This window comes from Anas acuta, chromosome 2 (genome assembly GCF_963932015.1).
Source record: "Anas acuta chromosome 2, bAnaAcu1.1, whole genome shotgun sequence".
NCBI lineage: Eukaryota > Metazoa > Chordata > Aves > Anseriformes > Anatidae > Anas > Anas acuta.
Genome location: NC_088980.1, coordinates 15,257,413 through 15,277,811, shown reverse-complemented (window position 1 = coordinate 15,277,811; position 20,399 = coordinate 15,257,413). Strand labels below are relative to the sequence as shown.

The 20,399-nt window shown below is 39.6% G+C and overlaps 1 protein-coding gene across 2 annotated transcripts in view; it reads right to left on the bottom strand.

Moving 5' to 3' along the window:
• The window catches only part of NRP1 (neuropilin 1), a 111,572-nt gene that overhangs the window by 31,192 nt on the left and 59,981 nt on the right, over positions 1 to 20,399 (bottom strand). For both annotated transcript variants that reach the window (XM_068673559.1, XM_068673560.1), the window contains exons 7-8: positions 19,480 to 19,646; positions 1,842 to 1,997 (exon numbers count right to left, since the gene is read on the bottom strand). In XM_068673559.1, coding sequence (XP_068529660.1) covers positions 1,842 to 1,997; positions 19,480 to 19,646 — 323 coding nt within the window. The remainder of the gene's footprint in view (positions 1 to 1,841; positions 1,998 to 19,479; positions 19,647 to 20,399) is intronic.

Here is a 20,399-nt window from a genome sequence, read left to right as displayed (position 1 = left end):
CATATGGTGTCTACTTTCCTGTTTGTTACTTGCAATAACTGCGCTAATTTGCAGTGGAGGCCAGCAGCACACAGCTGCCAGCTCATCAGGCCCGGTAATTTCTTAAATAATTTAATAATTTAATATTGGAGTTTCATACCCAGCAAGAGATTTTAAATGAATCTACATTTCTTTTCAGCAATTATTATTTTTTCTTTCTCTGAAGGACATGCTACCGTTCTCGAGGTGTGCCTCTGGCCAAGGCAGTGAGTCTCCCTAATGCACACAGCTCCTGATGAGTACACAGCTCGCTGAGGCTTCCTTCAGGTGGCTGCCTGTCATTTTTCCATAGCCAAGTCTCCTTAACTTTTGATTTGTGTAAAGATACTAGAGGGAGACCGGTTGTACAGTTTTTTTTCTTGTCCTAATCAACAGCAAAATATTGTCATTTTAGAACCCTGATTTTTTTTTTTTTTAATAAACCCTTTGAACAAATACAAGACATTTAGTTCAGTTCTCTGTGAATTAAAGACAGCACGTACAATGGAAACTCATGTAAAATACACTCTTGGAGAGTTTACAAATTGAAGCTGATAATGAAAATCGGGCATGGTCTGAATTTGAAAGAGGCATTTGTTCAGATTACGGGAACCAGAGCCAGGAAACTCTGTGTCTTGTACGTGCTGTAGTGTTGGCTCCTCCTGTGACTTTGGTAAGTCAGATCCTGTACTTTTACAAGTCATTACACAGTGCCCACAGTGAGGCATGTGACTTTCTGAAGTTCCTTCTCAACTGTAAAACCAGCATAACACCTGTCAAAGAAAGGCTTTCAGGATTCTTTGTTATTATTATTTGGTTTATTTGTTTACTAAGTGTTTCAAAGAAGAAAGATGAACACGCTGATCACTGCTACCATTTTGACTAGGTAAGTGTAGCAGCCTTGGCATAGCACTTACAGATAAGTAAGGGACAAACCAGTAACCAAATATTTACAGCTAGGTATGGTTACACTGACCACTTAATATTACACAGCCATTCTGAGTCCTTGCAGAAGAGCCACAAAAAAAGCTCTTTTGAAGAGAGTCAGTACAAAACATTTCCAGTTTCATCAGCTTCTGGCAGTTGCTGGGGATGCTGCCCCTGGGTATGTCCCAGGTGAGGCAGGAAGGGAGGCACAGCCTCACTGGGACTATTCATGTGAGAGCTGGAGCAGAACTGACTTCTCAGTAACGAGCTTTATGCTCATGGTAGCAGATAATGAAGATTTTTCTTATGAGTCTAAAGCTGTTTGATTGGGAGGTCACAAGGAGCAAATGCGCTGATAAACGGAAAGGTGATAAAAATCTATAAGGATGGAAAGGTATGCCTAATTATCTGCCTGCATGACCTCCACCACTGAAATGCCTAGAAGTCTAACAAATTACTAATGACTTGGTAGCACTCCTGCAAGGCAGCAGGGCTATGCTGAGGTACTGAAACAGCACATATCCAGAGCTTTGCAGCAGATAAGGGTCCTATATTTTAAAAAGTTCCCCCATATTGTTTTCTCAAGGTCACATAGGAAATCTCTAGCAAACTGGGAAACAGCAGCACACTCCAGGGAAACGAGCCAAACCACTCCAATTCTGATGGCTACAGTGGGTGATGAAGCACCTTTTCAGCTGCTTGAGGCTGCCCACAAACAATTTCTGTGGTCCATTTCCATTGAGACAATTTCTTTCTTTTAGGTTTGGGATACTGTGAACCTTCATCATGCTGATTAAACATTTATTTTATTTATTTATTTATTTAGAACAGATAGTAGCTAAGGAGTTCAATAGCCTATTTGTTGGACAAAGAGAGGTAAAAGAGAAAAGACTTACAACAGGCTTGTTTCCCTCCTTAAGTGTAATCCAGTCCTCTCCATTGGAGCTGACGTCCACACGGTATGTTTTCAGGTAATATTCTTTCTTTGTTTCTTTAGAGATAGCTCCTTGGGTTCCAATTCCAGAGACGAAGCGGAGAAGGCTTAGATCCACCTGTGGTAATGAACAAATGGGGATGTGAGGACAATCAGTTTAGAGAACAGCAGTACTGCAGAAGTGACCCCACGAGCCCCATGTCTTACAGAGATAATAAAGATTTGTATAAGGAAAATTGCAGCATACTGTTGACAAGAACATGGTCATAGCCTCTTCTTTTGCTAATAGTGTCTCACAGGAGACAGAAACATTTGCCTGATCACTCAGGAGTGCTACCCACATACCAGAGAATTATTTTTGTTCTGTGAGGTAGGAACCAGAAACCCCATCAGTGCCACTGGGAACCACTACACTGCAGACAAGTTACTCATGAAGTTCCTCAAGGACCAGTCTGGTGAGCAATCTTCTTTAATACTTTCATTAACTATCTTGCATAGATGCTAATGAAATTTGCTGAGGACACAATGCTTCCAGGCATTGCCAATACAGAGGAGAGTAAAGCAGTGAGAGCTGAATGACCCTGAGGATTGGAGTATTAGAAATGGGATGAAATTTAATAGTACAATATCAAAGCCATGCACTTAGGGAATGATAACAAGAATTCTGTTGAAACCCAAGAGCTCATCACTTGCAAACAGACAGGGAGAAAAGAAACCCATAGTGTATTACTTAGACACAAGATAATTATGAATCACGGTGTAATTTTGTAGGGGAAAAGGCAAATGTAGCTTATAGTGCATGAGGTATTTGCAGAAAAAAAGAGAAGGTAGCACTAACACAAGTGCAATAATTCTCTTCCAACTGACAACTGTAGTGAACTTCAGTCATTAGAAAACACTGGCATTTTGAACTTGCTGGAGAAATGGAGGCTATGATGTACACATGAATGCATGTTGGAGGCTTTCTGGAAAATTCGAAAAATCAAAAATTTTTTAAAATCGATTTAGGTTAACTCCCCATTGTCTCCTCCTTAAATTATTTGCAATACAGATCTGTTTCCTCATCTAGTTCATCTCATGGCATCACGGAAGCTGAACTGGGAGGATGATGCTGGGTGCCAGAGCATGGCTACCAAAGTCATCTCTGCTAGCAAAAAAAGCCTTTGTCCCAGCTGCCAAATGGCTGAAACTAGGCATTAAACTTCTCACTGCCTGGTCGATAACCACAACTGTGAAACACCTGCTATTTCCTTACTTCCTTTCTTTAGCTATAACAACAAACCAATTAAAATCAAATTAATCGCCTTGCCTTCTCCACAGCTAGAATATCTCTTTGTTTCCTAAAACAAACCATTTAATTTCAATACAAAATTACACTGTTCACAAATTATTAATCAAAGCAATTAATTTGCCTCAACTTCAGTTGTCCATACTTTAGTAGCACAATAATAGGTTGAATTAGCCCTTCTCATGTAAATGTCCAACGAATGTCTCAGGCCTTCTCATTATTTCCAAAGCATGCAGGATGCAGCATGTAGGTCCCCTGTGTCCCACAGGCATCCTTTTTCCTGGATGTATGTCATATATCCAAAGGCACTGGAGCAGTTAAATCAACATGCTCTGCATTCTCTCTCAGAAGGCTGAAGGAAGTGCTACTGAGGACAGGCTGGCTGCTTTCTCAATGCCCATGTCATATACAAGTCATTTTGAAGTCTTCCAACACAAGAATAGGAGCCTTGTGTGTGACAGATAGAACTGGCTTTCAGCACAAAGCTGCTGCCCCTGACACAGATTTTAAAGCTGGTAAAGTCTATATGCAATATTTCAGCCTTGGTCTTCAGAGGTGAAATACTGCAACATTTTGTTTTGTCTTGGTTAAAAAAAAATAAAAATCCAGTCTTTAAAAAAAAATAATAAAATGGGAGCACTGCCTTACAAAAACAATCAAGTGATTTAAAGTAACTGGAGAGTCTCAGATGTTAGATTGTTGCAATCTGAAAGTTAATGGGGGAATCTGGGCATCATTGCACTGAGCAATCTCAGCTTAACTTCAAATGCTCTCCAAACTGTACTCTGCTGATTGTAAAGTGTGCTGCGCTGAGTTATGTCCAATACCACATTCACTTCCAGGCTGAAGTGCACTTGAAAATCTGGAAGTCTGAGGGAGTGCAGAGCTAAGTTATTTAAATGATCTGCTTCTCTTACAATTTGAAACAGCTCTTCAGTTTTGAAATGATTAGGGTCCCAAGCCTGTACTGTTCCAACTGATTTGAAATGATTCTAGTAGGGGCTTTTTAATATACAGTAAGTACTTCATTGTGAATAAAGTCAAGCAATGGCCTATTGCAAGAGTTCTAGACATCTGAGGACAAGTTAACATTTAACATGGGGTTTTCAGGGGAAGATTTGATTAACTGATGCCTGAACAGACAATTACAGCTACTGGTCACTGACTGTTCAGACACCTCAGGCTTGTCCCATCAAAGAACTTCAGGCGCCCAAATTTTGCTCAGACCCAGGCACCGATATTCAATACACCCCCGTAAATCTTGGGGCATTGAAAATCCTAAGACACTTTAATCTAAAAAAAAATCTGTCAGAATTCAAAAGGTAGGCAGAAATTCTCCTGCCAGAAATTAATAGTTTACTCGGAGAACGAGACTCTGAGCAGGCCTCCATTTTTTTTTTTTTTTTTGCCTACAGGTAGGGAAGAGGCAATTTGTGCTCCTGGCCCTGGTAACTGTGAAATACAATGTAAGAGGAGGGCATCTCCTGTCATTAGGAAGAACATTTCTTCATGCAGAACTGCTGTCTCCAGATCAGCAAATCTTCATGTACTTCGTGAAAACTGTAGCAATATCAACAGCCCTGGCTCACCTGGGAGCAGGTGGCTGGAGCGTTTAACTGCCTGCTGCAGCTTTAAATACCTTGCAGAGGCAAGCTGCAGCCCTGGACCTGCTGCATGCATCGGGATGTTTGCTCACAAGTTGATAGAGGAAAAAGAATCACATTTCTCCATCACTGTTTTGTGAGAGAGGGACAGTGCGTACAAAAAAGGTGGAGTTAAGCAGCTGGGAAGCAGAAGGGTTGGAATTAGTACTAGCTTGGTCTCAGCACGGAGGTCCAGAGGAGAGGTAGAGCTTAAGGCATTTTCATCCCTTTGGCTGTTCTTCACTCTGGCCTCCAGAGTAATTGCTCCTCTCCAGGTGCATAAAAACAGAATTGCAATGCTGAGCACCTCTCTGTAGTGCCTAAGTGTGTTTGTGAATCAAGTTCTAAATTTACCAATCTTCTTCTCTAAGTAAGGGGATAGAAATAAATTATGTAGAAGACTACCTTGGAAACTGCATGAAACATCTTAAAGAAGCTGTTAAACTCATCTTCATTAATCACTTTGTGATGATTTTTTTTTAACTTTACCTTTTGTAAAATGCAAAATTGTGCATAGAGTACACAATTTAAATGTCATGGGGACTGCTCAGGGTTGGAGCTCAACCATGTCAACTGCTAATAATGAGCGGAATCTGAAAGGACCAAAATGTAACAGAGGTAAGACGCAGCTCTTCTATACCGTTACCCTCAGGAACCACTGCAGGGTGGTAGCTAGTAGTTCTAGTACAGATGTGTCACCAAATGGTTAGGAACTCCTATGCTTTTTGGAGACTTTTGCTTCTTGAGTCATTAAATTTCCAGTCAGCTTAGTATGTCCTCTCAACAGAGGCCTCTAAGTGTTTACATGACGAGAGGTAAACCATTTTTCTCAGATCCAGTTGCTGCCAGCCAAGACACTAATATGAATCCTTAACAGCTAGCTTTTTGTTTTGGTCTTCTTGTCCTTTTTGTGTCAAGAACTTGTGTTTCATGTAAAAATGAGCTGCAGAGAGATATGCTGATGAAACACAGTACTTTTGAAGATGAACATCAAATGCATTTCCCTGCAATTATTTGACATTGAACTTTCTGCACGTATGATAAACAAACATCTGGTATTTATTTTACAGGATGCAAACGATTTTGTAAGTTATTGCATGCTGTATTGCTGTGATCAAGATAGGCAGCTGTCTCCAAGCCTGAAATCATGACATTTCATTTCCATGACCAGAATTTTAGCTTTAACTAACTGTAGTACGCTGACACTTTTTCAAAATTTTGCTCGCCTTCATTCAGACTAAAGAACATCTCCCTTCTGGAAAATGGAGCCTTAGGGCCTTATCCAACAAATTGCCTGTGTTGCGATGTGACCACCTTTATTGGTAAGTACAAGATTGGGAGCAGACCTGCCTAAAGGAATGAGCCTCGAACTTACAAGAAATGAAGAATATCTCAAGTGTGTATTTTTTTTTTTTTCCAGGAGAGAAATGTTCATGTAAAAAAGCCCCAGTTGTTCCTCTTTCTAAAATCAATTTATTTCCTGTGAAATCATATTGCAAGACAGTAGTGGTTTCTATATATGAATTATTTCCCCACTATTTATTCTGCAATATCTTTTAGCATCCAGGAAAAATATTTTTATTGCTGTCTTACTCTCTCCAAAAAATGTGGGTGGGTGACACATTTGTAAGACATAGATATGCAAGGAGTGGCATGCACATTTGATTTGAGAGCAGTTAAGGAGAAGGAAAAAGAATAACATTTAGCTCTGCACAATATATCATGTAGCAAGTCTTCGCAAACTGCTGGTTAACGAACAGCACACAACATGCATGACATGAAATGAATATTGCTTCTCCCTGTTGTCATACATAACCATGCCATTGTATGGAAGTCCTTATTTTCAGAATGAAAATCTGCCTTGCTAAATAAAATACAGTCATTGAGGGAGCTGTAGCAAGGGAGCAGTTTCACGAGCTTTTAACACTCCTACTGTAGGTCTGCTCAACAGCCTGAGAAAATAAAGGACAAAGCGCTGGAGTTTGATTAACAACAGGAAGCTTTTTGTTGTGGGCATCTCTTGTGGCTTGAAAAGCTGTATAATCCATCACTTGACACAACACACCAAAGTAAATATTTTTAGAGAACTGTGTCATTTCCCTAGATAGCATACAGTGCTCTGAGTTAGATTAACTGTTGTGATGCTTCACTGTTCTTCTGTCAAATATTTTAATTAAGGAAGATCTGATCTTTTTCATTAGTTAAGCCCATATTTTTTATTAGATGTTGCTGTTGTTTTGACCAATCACATTCTCCCTTGATGTATACAAAACTATCACTTAATTCTTTTATTGATCAAGCTTGAAGTAATAAAGATTATAATGCTAAATAAAAATGGCACAGTCTCTAGTCGAAATTCTGAAAGGAGTTTTGTTAATTTGGTTGGAAAATTACTTCCAAAAGTCTTCATCCTTGAAATAAGTCATCACTACAAGAGCACAACTCCTTGATTAATGACAGGGTGTAAATATTCATCCTGAGTTTAAGTGAAAGTAGTTAAATCTATAAACCGTCTCAGACTTTTGTGCAAGATTCTCAGTGTTATTTGTGACAGCTCCATAAACAAAGAAAGATGAAAATAATGCTGTTAGTAGGATCTCTCCTGAGTCACTGAAGTCTTTCTCATTGACCTTGACAGCAACATACTGAAAGCCCCAGAAGAGAAAGCAGCTAATCACACGCTCAACTTCTAGCCTGTGCTAAACAACTGCCCTCAGTCAGTATGCTTTACTGAACTGATGCTTATGTGACTTGGCAAAAATAGGAAGGTATGAAAGCAAAGATGAACAAATATTCTTGCCAAAGAAATAGGAACGCTTGGCAGCGAAAAGGAAATGAACTTTCTTTAGCAGTTGAAATATTCCTCACACTCTTTGCCCTCTGCCCAAATGCTTTTCTGCAGCAGAAAAAACGTGAGTGTAAAGATTCCCTGTCTGAAAACAAAGAATTGATTCAAGGCAGGCTATCACATTGAGATACCAATGCTGGGATTACAGTATTGAGTTCAGTGATTTCATTTATTCATTTATTTATTTATTTTTTCAGAGGCAGATCAGCCAGTTTTTCCAAGAGAATATTCAAGATAGTCATGAAAACGTATGACTGACAGACATAAAAGAACCTCGGTCATCAGTATGGGGCTGGCTGAAGAAAGAAAATATGCAGAAAGTATAAGAAAAATGAAATCCAGAAACAAAAAGGAAAAAAAAAAAAGACAAGAAAAAATGAAAGAAAAGGCCTCTGTGTCTCTGACAGAGAAAAGATAATGCTTGTGTGGGCTGTATTGCATCTGGATTCATGGCACATTCTCCCACTTTTATGTTAATTTTTTTTTGCATAAATCAGAAGCAACTAATTAAAAAAGAAATATTTAATTCTGACATGTTCTTTGAACTGGTGTTCCATCTGGTTCTGTTTGAATAGTAAAATCTGCTGTAGTTGTAAAAATTGGCAAGCAGCACTCTGGTGAAGAGAAACAAAAGAGACTCAGTATAGCAGGTTAATACACTAGCATTTCAACTTGAGACATTTCCAGAATTCAGCAAACCAAATCGCTCCAGTATGGAAACTATAAAGATCAAATGCGAAAGAGAAATGCTGCAAGTGGGCTGAGAGAAGCGCTGCCACTGGTACACATTAGCTCTGCATGATATTTTTAGTGTGAGGCTTTGAAGGGGTTGGGTGTAGAAGTTCAGGCAATGCCCTGTTCCCCTGGAAGGGGCTAGCTGTATTGTGTGAAACACAGCCGGTGCCCGTGCAGTGGCAGGGAGCGATCCTGCCGCTGTTCATTCATTCCCAAGCTCCACCTTATGCATCCTGGTAGGGCTCTGATGTGACGCGATCGTTATTCAGGAGGCTCAGAAAATACCTTCTTCTTAATTTATTTCTTACTTCAAAACTACTTAAAACCTGAACACTGAGATACAATAAACTCTGATAACAAAGAGAGGAAAATGTAATAGTATTGGGATTTCTATAGACTCTGGGATCTAAGTAATCAGCATCTTGTGCCATTCGAAACCTCTCTGTAGCAATGAAGAGAAAGGCTGATTAACTCCCAGTGCTTTAGAAAAAGATTGTTTTACATCTTGCAGGAGCATATCTTGCTGTGAAATATTACTTCTTTAAAATGAAAACCTTTGCTTCAGCACTACATTAACTTGCAAATGGATAACCTAAGACATTTACAATGACTTGGTCAAAAAAGGAGGAATGTGAATGGCCCCTTTCTCCAGCTAAGATACTTAGGAACCCTTGCTGAGCCATAAATGAGTCAGGAACGTAATACTTTTAATTAACGTTTTCTGAATACTTATTTGTAATTTACATTTAATTTTAAACCTGAGCTTAATCCTCTGATCTGGAATGAAGACAACTATTTAGTGCAGTTTGAATGTAACCTTCCCTAGTTTGTGTCAGAAACTATAGAAAAGGGAAACTCTATAGCAATACTTGCAGAACCACTCTTTTCTGAGAGAGGGACATAATTGTAGGACTTTTTTTCCCCCAAGTGTACTGAGCAACTAATGCACAAATGGGAAACAAGTAATCCAAAGCTTCTCTATCAGACTGCCTCACATGTGAATAACTGGCCTTTGGGTAGAAAACACTGAATTTTGCCTATGAAGTTCTCATGGAGCATTTTTTTCCCCAGCTGCTGTCTTGTTGAAATCAGAGGGTACAGGCAGCAGGGCTAGATTTGAAATATGTTTTGTCATTTTAAATATAAATACAATATTACACATGCATAAACACACAGAAATAACCTCTGCTTCTTCCAGTTTAGCAACATGCCTATGTTAATTGTGTAGGAAGCTCGGAAGCTCGGGTATGATGTGTTATGCAGAGTTGAACCTATCTCAGACTTTGATAGTGAAGATAGATCTGACTCTGTGATCACTGGATTCAGAGAAACTGCTGCTGAAATCACTGGAATATGCTATAAAGTTCAAACTTTGGGTTTTCTATAAAAGTAGCAGCAAAATGTGGAAAAATGCCAGTGTGAGATTTAATACTTTTAAAGCCTAATTTCACTGGCAATTGGAATAGGTATATAACCTGTGTCACATAGAAATTTATGTATTTATTTTTTTTTTGTGATCGGCTTTCTCATCTCAGAAAATCGGTGCAGTCTCTTTAAATCAGTCAGTCATCCACAGGAGTCTGCATTCATTTATTCTCTGTTAAATGGAACTGTCAGTTTTGTTGCACCAAAATTCGATTTTCTATTTCATACACATTGTGTATGATGATTTTAATTTACTACTGGGTCACAAAACAAGTCAACACTTTTTTAAAAAAATAGGAGTTTCTGCTACTTTCTAGAAAAATGTCAGGTAACTGCAGTTATATAGTGTGGTGAAGGCACCGTAAATGTTCAGGGAAAAATAAGAGACAGGCTGTACATGCCAAGATCATCCTGTTTGGTGTTTCCCTCATAGCTTCAGATGTGGATGAAATCCTTCCGAGGTCATGATTTGAAAGACCCGCTGTTGACCATGGTGCTTTTGTCCCATGCCGGAGGAGGATGGGGACAACAGAAGGGATTCTGCAGGCTGGTGACAACCAAGGCAACTTCCACTCTGGTGCTAAAGCAGAGCAGGAGACTGCTTCCTCCCCAGCGCTGCCCTTCTCTCATCAAAGCATGCTCAAACTCCATCTGCTGGGATCTCATTTTCAGGGTTTTGCTGGCCAAAGCAGGGTGCCTGGTTTGTGTCCTGCCTCTTTGTCTCTCTGAAAGTTGCTCTATCTCTGTCTATGTAAAGGGCAAAGCTATTGATTTTTAAGTGCTGTGGCTTTGTAAAATAAACACAGGATGTATTTTCTTAGTTAAGCATATCACAGAAAGGGGGAGCACCACTATGGACTGTTAATTTTTACAGCCTGATAACAGCATTTTAAAATTATTCTGTGCTCTGTCAGCCCTTCAGCCCACAGTTTGAACTTAACAGTATTTGCAATGGAAGAGCTGCTGCTAAGGCTGAAAGCCACCTTAGTCCCTACTACAACCATCTGTAACCTAAATATGACCCATTAAAATATGCCCTGGTTTTACATGCAATAGGACAAATTAATCTTTTCAGCGGCTTCAGAGGATCAACACCAGAAATGAATTTGGCCATAGTGTTCAACACAGGAGGCTGCAGAGAAGAGAAAGACCAGACTGCACAGGTACTGCTGGCTGCTGGAAGCTGTCTGTAAACAGAGCTCCTCCAAGGAGAAGCCAGTTGCTGCTGAAGACGGAGGAACCCAACCTCAGCTTAATGTTTGGTTCACTTTCTCTGCCAGTAGGCTTTGTTTATCAGACAGCTGTGAAGTTTACAGTGATGACTTTTTAAAGAGTTTTTTTTAAAAACCTTGAATGAAAACATTAGAGGTGAAGCAGAATGGAAGCATTTCTCTGTTGAAATATACTTTTTTTTTCTTCTTTTTTTTTTTTTTTTTTTTCTTTTTTTTGGTGGAAAGAAGACAAATTGCTGTCTGAAGGGCAGGTATTTACCGCTTGTGAGAAATGTCATTTATCCTTCCACTTTACCTATTTTGTTACTGCTGTGAAAATGTCACCTAATGGGCAGAACAGAATTAAAGTGGGACAGAGAAGCAGAATAACACAAGGGCAGGGGAGGCAAATAATAACTCAGGAACAGAAAATCTGGAGCGTGGATGCCGGCATGGAGAAAGACCCACAGGACTCATGAACTCTTCAGCTTCATACTACTGTGCAGGTGTGGAAAGAGTGAATAAAAATGCACAACTGTCTCTGCAAAGCACTCAGCAGTGCACCTATCATCTCCAGCCCGGGGTCAGCCCCGTGAGAGCAGAGACCTTTAGCTCAGTAACAACTCTGCTTATTATAACATGCCTCAGCTGTGCGTTCCTACCCAAGACTGTGTTTCTACCGCTACCCTTAGTCATTTAACTTCTAGCCTTAAGCTCTGCCTTGCCTGCAGTTTGACACCTGTCCGGTCTTGTAGATTAATTTATTTCTGCTGGACACAGAAAAATCTCCTTTTGAGATACCTTCCCTCACCTCTGTACAAAGCACTGGCTGCGGTGGAGCAGATGTGTTGTGGTGCCGGGTGGGCAAGGCTGCCTCAGCCCACAGGGGGCCTGCAAAGCGTCCAGGAGAGAGCTCCCCTGCCAAGCACGATGGCACAAACAACATATATATATTTTTTTTTTGGCCTGATGGCAATTAAAAAAATCAGGAAATAATGACAAATGGTTTGAGTCAAGCTAAACACGTGAACCCGTTGAAGGGGGGGGGGGGGAAAGAGGGAGAATAATCATCCAGTTCTTAATATTTTTAAGTGGTTTTAATTTCTGTGAAATAATGTAGAAGGAAAAGATCTTGTGATTAAAAACAAACAAGCAAACAAACAAACAAAAAAAACAAAACAACACAACAAAACTATGTGGCATTTACTTTAAAAGCATATTTAAAGGTTTTCATTTCTTTCCCTCCTGGAACCAACTATTTAGCAAAAGTGAGACAAATTTACAAAATTATTTTCAGAGTTGCTGATTCAGTGCTTTTGCTGGACACATTTTTAATTTGCTATATCAGCTCTATAAGGCCATCTGTCTTGCAGCCATTGAAGGGATGTAGGGCTGGACTGGGAAGTGGATGCATAGGTAATTACAGAGTTATATACAAACTACTCAGATCTCTGCATAATGGATCCCCTGAAAGAACTGCAACTATTATAATGATTAGGCTGGTGGTGGAGGCTCAGAGGGGCTCTGCTTCTGCTGCTCTTCCATATGTTGCATGCAGGATTGCTCGAAGCCACATAGGACTCCCCTCTGTATTAGAGCTGATGCTGAAACATGTCAGTGGGATGTAGAGAGGATTTTCTTCTAAACTACACTTTGCACCTGCACTTCTGGAGCAATAAGGCTGCCAACGGCTGCACACAGCTCTCTGAGCATCCCTTCAGCCTCCCCAGAGTGATAAATCTATGGCTGGGAACTTTCTGGTACTAAAATAGCTCTTAAAGCACTTTGAATAATCAAAAAAACCTTCATACTTTGTAGTGCCCTTTTATTTCTCCCTCTCCCTCTTGTCTAATTTCAGTACTTGCCTTTGTGAAACTCTACCATTGATTCCCATGTCACAGTAAATAAAGGTACGAATGTATCCTGCTGGGTCAATTAACCCCAGTTCTGCACTGTGTCACAGCCTGCACTGGCTGTGATTTCCAGAAAGGAATATTCTTTTGTCATTCTTTGCCCGTGTGCAAACGTATGTTAAGACCATAAGATAACTGTAACACTTTTCCACACAAAGCTAACTCTGCTTTTTGTAATTTCTGGAGTGCAGTTACGAACTGTAAAATGACATGAACCACGTGCACGTGTATTCTTAAGTGGTAGAGAAGACAAAGGACTGACAGTTTTTGTACTTTCATGTCAGTGTGCTCCCTAATGATGGGCAAGCCTTGCCACAAAGCCTCTGAACCTCACTTCTCATGCGGTCCTTCAAAGGCTACAAGAAGTGGGAGGCTGAGGTTTCCTAGGTTTCATTTTATTCTATGCAGAAAGATGATGCTCTTCACTGCAATATCAAACTCCAAAAGAAGCAGAAATAATAAGAATAAAACCAAAAGGCATTGTTGACTTGCATTTCCTTGAGGTTTCATGTGAAATATTTAGATAAGCTTGCTCAGTAAAGTTAACCTGAGCAGCTGCCTGATGTAAGAATAAACCTGTTAATGAAACAAATGTGCTGTGCAGCAGCAATGTATAAATACTGACTGCATTTTTAAGTGAATACCTGATAAGGAAATAAGCTATGACACAGATGAAAGGTCGAGACACCAAGTGATGAACTGCAATTATTTTCAGAAGTGCTGCAGGAATAAATCTGCTCTAATCTATATACCAGTTTACAGCAACTATGCATGCTCGTGGGTTTCACTTACAAAGGAGCAAATAACAGAGAAGGTAGGTTACCGCAAATGTAAAGGAATGAAGACAAATGTGGAAGGAAAATTCCACCTCAGAGGTCCCACTCATTCTGGTGAAGCAGTGTATACATAGAAGTGTTTTAAATCAATGGAAGTATATTTTCCTTGCACGGGAGAGTTAGTGTTAAATAAACAACTGATATTTCAATCAGTGCAGGCAAGGGGATCTCCCAGGTTGCTTTGTGAGGAGGCCACTTCTTACCTCTCCCTGCCTGGCCCTTCTCCAGAGCCCTAACTGCCGCAAGATGCTGAGGGATAATTTTACACCAGGTCGGCTGATATTCCCAGGGGCAACTAGGCTAGAGGTTTGCCCTGCAAGAGACCTGGGTGCCAGAGGCACTGCTGTGGGGAGAGGTCCGGGTGGGCAGCAGGAGGCCAGGGGCAGCACACAAGATCTGCTTCCCCTGTGGACCTCCGACCCTGTGTCCACTTCATTCCAGATCTGTGCCCTGCTGGAAAACCCAGCAGTGCAAATTTGGGCTGAACAAGCCATTTCTGTCATATTAGCCAGGACACACAATGTGGAGTTTATCTTACTCCATATTCCTGTGTCAGCAGCAGAATGGAAGATAATACCCAATCCAGAGTATAATGTCTATTTGTGTTAGCCCCCTGTTAACCTTTGTGAACAAATGTGAACTGGCAGAGTGTGTTTGTACCAGATTAGTGCCTTTTGTCTTATGGCTGCAAAGTTTTGATCAGACACTCTGATACTAGGATTCCTAAAACTGAATAATTTATGGCTGTGTTGAACCTCAGCCATAATACAAACTGAGGATCTTGTACTATTAACAAACATGCTTTTTTATTTATTTATTTTTTAATATATATATATATTTTTTTCTGGGCAAGCTGTAGGTCTTGTTCAGTGTTACAGGACGGAAGAAAAATTATGCCACCCAGAAACTATCATCCAGCTTGGTGGGAGTGCAAAGATTTGCGTTACATGCATTAGAAGAAACATTTTGATAGAAAGCATACAGACTGCAGTAAAAGTACCCAGAAGGTGTTGCTCCTTGCGGGTTTGAAAACCCACACCATTATGAGGATTGATGACAGCAGAGGTTCCCAGTGACCCTAGTAATAGGCAATCAGTTTCCCTTCAAAACCACACGTACGTGGGTCTCAAGTGGCTCTGCCTTAAGGCACTCTCTGGATGGGCACCCCACAAGGATCCCTGCCTGTGAGCGCCGCTGCCACCTCCCATCGGTGTGACCTGATGAAGCAAAGGCTTGCCATGAACAGCCAGCCATGGCTCTTGCTCAAGGGATTCAAAAGTGAGATGCAAAAAGTTTCCTAAATGCAAAGACTCTGCACGTTACTTTTTCAGATGCGTGTAAACGTGACTGCTGTTCTTAAATGCAAACATTAAATCTACTCTGTAAAAATGCAATTACTGCTGCCATGGCAGAAATCAGTCGTCCCTTTTGAAGGAATGCCTTGAAAATGCAATCATAAAATCCCTGCACATTATGGATTTCATTAACATTGTACTCCCCTAGGATTCCCAATTGCACAATAACAGCAGTTCTTTAAATTTTAAATACCACAGACAGGAACAGTTTCACTAAAACCAGATGTGAAACCCTTGCACTGGCCTTCTTACTGGTTCTAAGTACTGAAACTGGCTGGTAATTGATACCTATTAACATGTTTGTTGTTCAGATTACAGAAATGGAAACACTATACTATTTTTCCTGTGAAAGGATACGTTAATGAGGGACAATGACTTACACTGCAATGGCAGTTCCCTGCTCTTGATTAAATTAAAAGTCTGTTTTTATTTTTTTATTTTAAATTATGCTATTTCACACTGAAGGGCAGCTGAGTGTGGAAAACCTAAGTGTAATAAACAAGGACATTTAGCTTAAGTTTGAGGAGCTAATAACATCCCATATGACAATAAACTAACTTCATGCTTATTTTTGGCAACCCTTGCCTCGTGAATATCTTTATTCCATTAATATTAGAAAGTCCATAGACTTTATTAATGCGATTTTAAAGAAGAAATTCAATCTGGAGTGACTCTGTTTCTGATTATGGAGTCACTCCAAATCTAAAGCAATTTTTAAAAGTATATTTGAGGTTAAAAATAAGAGAGAAGTTACTGTGCAGATTAATGGTGTGAGCACATTATTGATATTTTGAATCTAAGCTTTGGCATTTATTTCAAAACAAGTAAGGAAAGGAATGAACAGGCAGCTTTCGTTTCACAGAGCCTGGCAGGCAGGCAACATTTAGATGCACCCAGGAGCTAGTACTTTGTCAGACACAAAGGAGAAACCCAGTTTTTCCACCAAAGAATGGGTTTCATGTCCACAGATGGAATTCATGTAAATACATTGCTAACAGCAAGCCAACATTATTTTCCTAATTATTTTCAGTGAAATGGTCCAAAAGACGTCAACACCTCAAAGGAGACAATCATATCGCATGCCCTCTAGACGTCCTCTGTAGATACCAATCTCCCTTTGCTGATATGTAACTGAGGTTTTCTGTTTCTTTTGTCTTAGCAAAAACATTAACCTTGAAGGGAGGGCTAAAAGGAAAGGAAAGGAGACCTATAATATTTCCCCTATATAAGAAAAAAAATAAAATACACTAACAAAATTAGTATTTGGAGCTGAATTTTCAAGCTGTTTTGGTCATATATAATTGTACATATCTCAGATATATATGCCCTAGTTGCATATGTGTCTTGGCAGTTTAAAGGCAGACGTTGCTACTTAACCAGACGCAGTGTGTGTGCAGGTATGGAAACCCGCAAACGTGGAATGATCAATGAATAATGATATACATAAAAAATCTCTCAGACAATGGCATATAGGCAGAAATTTTCAAGTTAAAAGTTCCAGGTTCGCCACAGCTGTATCCTTCAGCCTCTTTTTTGCTACTGAATATTATCTTGAGCTCTTGCACTGTGCCACAAAAACTATTTAAGTAGTGCTGCACAAAAGCGTATACTTCACACAAATTACTAGTTTACAATAGCATACAGAACAAAACAGAACAAAGTGACCTCTGTCCTTCATATAAAAGTGCCTTCCTCCTTTTAGCAAATATTACCATTTTTTTCAACGGGTAATTTCAGAGCATTTTATTATTTGCATGTCCTTGGTTGTTTGTCTGTAAGCTCTTATGGAGATGAACATCTGTTCCTGGGGATATTTGTACAGAGGAAACATGGGATTTCAATACTATATCCAGATACAAACTCACAGCACATGCTTACTGCCAGTGGCATCAAGCCTTTGTAGAAGATGGTGGTTCACGTGCTCAAGGACACTGCTACTGAGGTACCTGGTGATCTGAAGTGCTTTGCATCCATCTCAAGATTGTTGGTTAACTTTAATGGGGAAGTATCTAGAGCACATTTGGAGTCTTGAATTACTAGTATGGTTGTTGAATAAAACTATAATAATTAATCATAATAATTCATATTATCATCACACAAATTGAACAAGAGAGGAGTTAAGCCATTGTACCTTGTGAAAAGCCAGGGGATGGCAAGTCCCCAGACTAGCTTATCAATGTGGTTGCTTCTGCTACACAGATGATGAGTGGTAGGATGATGAGATGCTACACAGGATTAGTGGTAGGGATGATTAACAGTTCCTCTGCAACACATGTAAAGCATGCGTATACAATGCAATTAATCTTCAAGCAGGATTTTGTAGGCTCAGTCCTGCAAACAACACCCAGCTCTGCAGTGGAGGCTGCTATAGCTTAGTTTCTCTGGTGTGAAGTCTGCCTCTGGGGTGCTCGTCCCCCCAGCATGGCTTCTAGGCAGTGGAGGCGATGTCCTAGTGCTAGAATACTCAGGGAAATGGTACATGCTACCTTTTCCAAACCGGGCCTGGGTGAAGTAGGTGAGAGCTGTGGTATGAGCAGGATAGCATACAATAAACCTCCAACTTCTTGGCTGATGGAGTACCTGGAGGCAGCATAAAGCTGCTCAACATTTTGCTTGGTAATTATTTCAGCCACTGAGCACCCTGGTTTGTGGCAGAACACAAAGGAGGCTGAGAAATTCCTGGGCAGGAGGCTTGAGGTACCCTCAGATGTTTTAAGTATAAACCACAGAGTAGCTTGGATTCTGTTATGTGTTTGTTATTAAAAAAGTTAATGGTTAAAAAAGGCCTTTGAAACTTTTTCTCAGAAAGATCTAGTTCTAAGTGAAAGGATTAAGCTATATATATATGTATGTAGTCATCATAACTTAATAAAGTTAATAAGCACATAGAACACATGAATGAGATTTGACTAGTTCTCTTGTTTTGATTATCCAGTCATAAATGTGTAAGTGACAGCAGAAAAGAAGGAAATAAAGAAAAAAGTGCCAGCCTTCTGACCATATGAAACACATGGACTTTGATTCTGCTGCATTCCAGCCTTTTTCTACATGCATTCCATAGATTTCAAGTGGCAATGATTAATAACAAGCCTAGCACTTAGATAAGGCTGGGGAGATTTTAACTTTTATTCCTAAGTAAGGAAAAAAAATCAACAGAATTTTTTGCCACTCTGTAGCCTGATTAGGTCCATCATACACAATTGCCAAGTTGCCAAGAGCTCAGGACGTGTAGGGGCCCCTAAACAGGACACATGAAATTTCCATTGTGTGCCAAGGATCAGAAATGAAAGATTTCCCCCACTTTCTTCCCTTTACTAACTACTACTCAACATGTTTTTAAGCTTTCTTGCAGACAGCAAACCTCACAGGAAAAACCTATGTGAACATTCTTATTGATGGCTAATGAGGCATTGTTTTTATATGTCAGTTAGTAATTTCCTACAGAAAACAACAGGAGCAGGAAGAAAGTTTCACATACATGAACAAAATTTCAATATCATTAATATGGATCTAATATGTTCAAGTCCTTCTCTTATTTTTTTGCCAAAATAAATAGAAACTAGAACACAACAAAGAAGTGTAAGTCAACCTACATAATCAAGATAAATCAGTATTTTTTGCCTAATGAAATTAATACTGGCCTGTTACTATAGATTACTATTTGCATACAGTAATACATACAAGCAATTTTATCCTGTTCAGGAACCATGCACCATAACGCCTTGGAGCTGGTTACAATTAGCAAGCAACAAGCTTGAGCACAAGCAAGAACCCACGAAGTCTCTTCATGGGGGCACATGTTTGCTGGATTACTGCAAAGCACAAGTCTTGCTAAAAAAGCTGTGTTTAAGGACATGGAATAATAGCCACTGTACAGAGACAGGTAAACTCATCTCATGTGTGAGATATTCTAGAAGGGATTTAGGTCTTCTGAGGTGAAATCTGAGTGCATGAAAACACCATCCTGTATTAATGCTTAACTATAATCAGCTTGAGACATAGCACATGCTCAGTTTACTGGGACATTCCACTTTAAGTGCATGTTAAGCTAATATTGACTTTTCCACTAAACCAAAATCTCTGTTATTTGTGCCCAGAAGACTGAAAAAACAATAGACGTAGGAAGCAGAAGAATTAATCTTCCTGACCTTTCCTTTTTTTTATACCTTTGGGAGTCAGTCTTTTTGTGTGTGTCTAATAAGGAATGTGAGCTATTCACTTGCAACGATTCTTAGATTATGTAGAAGTACTTTACTGTATTATTTTGCTCTTTCTTTTGCATTCTCCACGTTCAATAAAATTCCACAGGGTATTATTAATAATATCTTTAAAGTATTATCTTTTACCTGTATCCATTCCCTGGCAGAATCTTCCCCTGGGGTCCATCCATTTTCAGGGTAATTTAGCCGGGACCTTTCTGAAGACCAGATAGCACTGTACTGGGAGGAGACAGTGATTTGATCAGAGTGAATTTCTCCTGACTCCATACCTAGTGGTTCCATGCACTGGAAATCTGAAGAAAAATAAATTGCCATCATTACTATGGTCAGCTTTTTGATGTAGACTTTGAATAATGAGAACATTTTCCTGCTTTGAATATGAATATCTAAGGAATTTATTTTTATGTGACTTTGAATTCTTTAGCAACTTTAAGTGAGGCAGTATGGTGCTTATGGTGTCATTCTTAATACTGTCATTCAAGTTGCCATGGCAATTTCTGCAATAATAATGCTATACAAATATTTTTAGCCCAGCATTGTTGCCATTTCAATACAGGACAATAGAATTCTCTTTTCTAGGGTAGCACACTCACTTCTTTAGATTCATAATATAAAACAATGTATGCTCAACTCATAATTATACACAAAGCCAGGAAAGACAAACCATAAGACTGTACAAAACAATTTTGTTTAGAACTATTTACTCCAGTACAAAAAGTGTAAGATGTTTTAAAAATTCAAGCTATTCTCTTTAGGTCCTGGACACTGGGAAGAAACACATCAACTAAATTTGAATCTAGGTCAGAAGAGTATTGACACAAGGGAATTACCACCTCTTCTGTAATGTGCTGTATTTTAAATGAGTTGACCATCTCCATCCGATCTCCTTCTGTTGACATAAAAATTACCTAGATAATTTAGAGTCAATTGACAATCCAGTCAATATAGTGAGTTCAAAGGCTGATAGGGCATGGAGTCTGAATTCTTTTCTCACTCTTCAAAAAGATATTACTACTGAAGCAGTAGAAGCCAGTGGCCTTAGATGG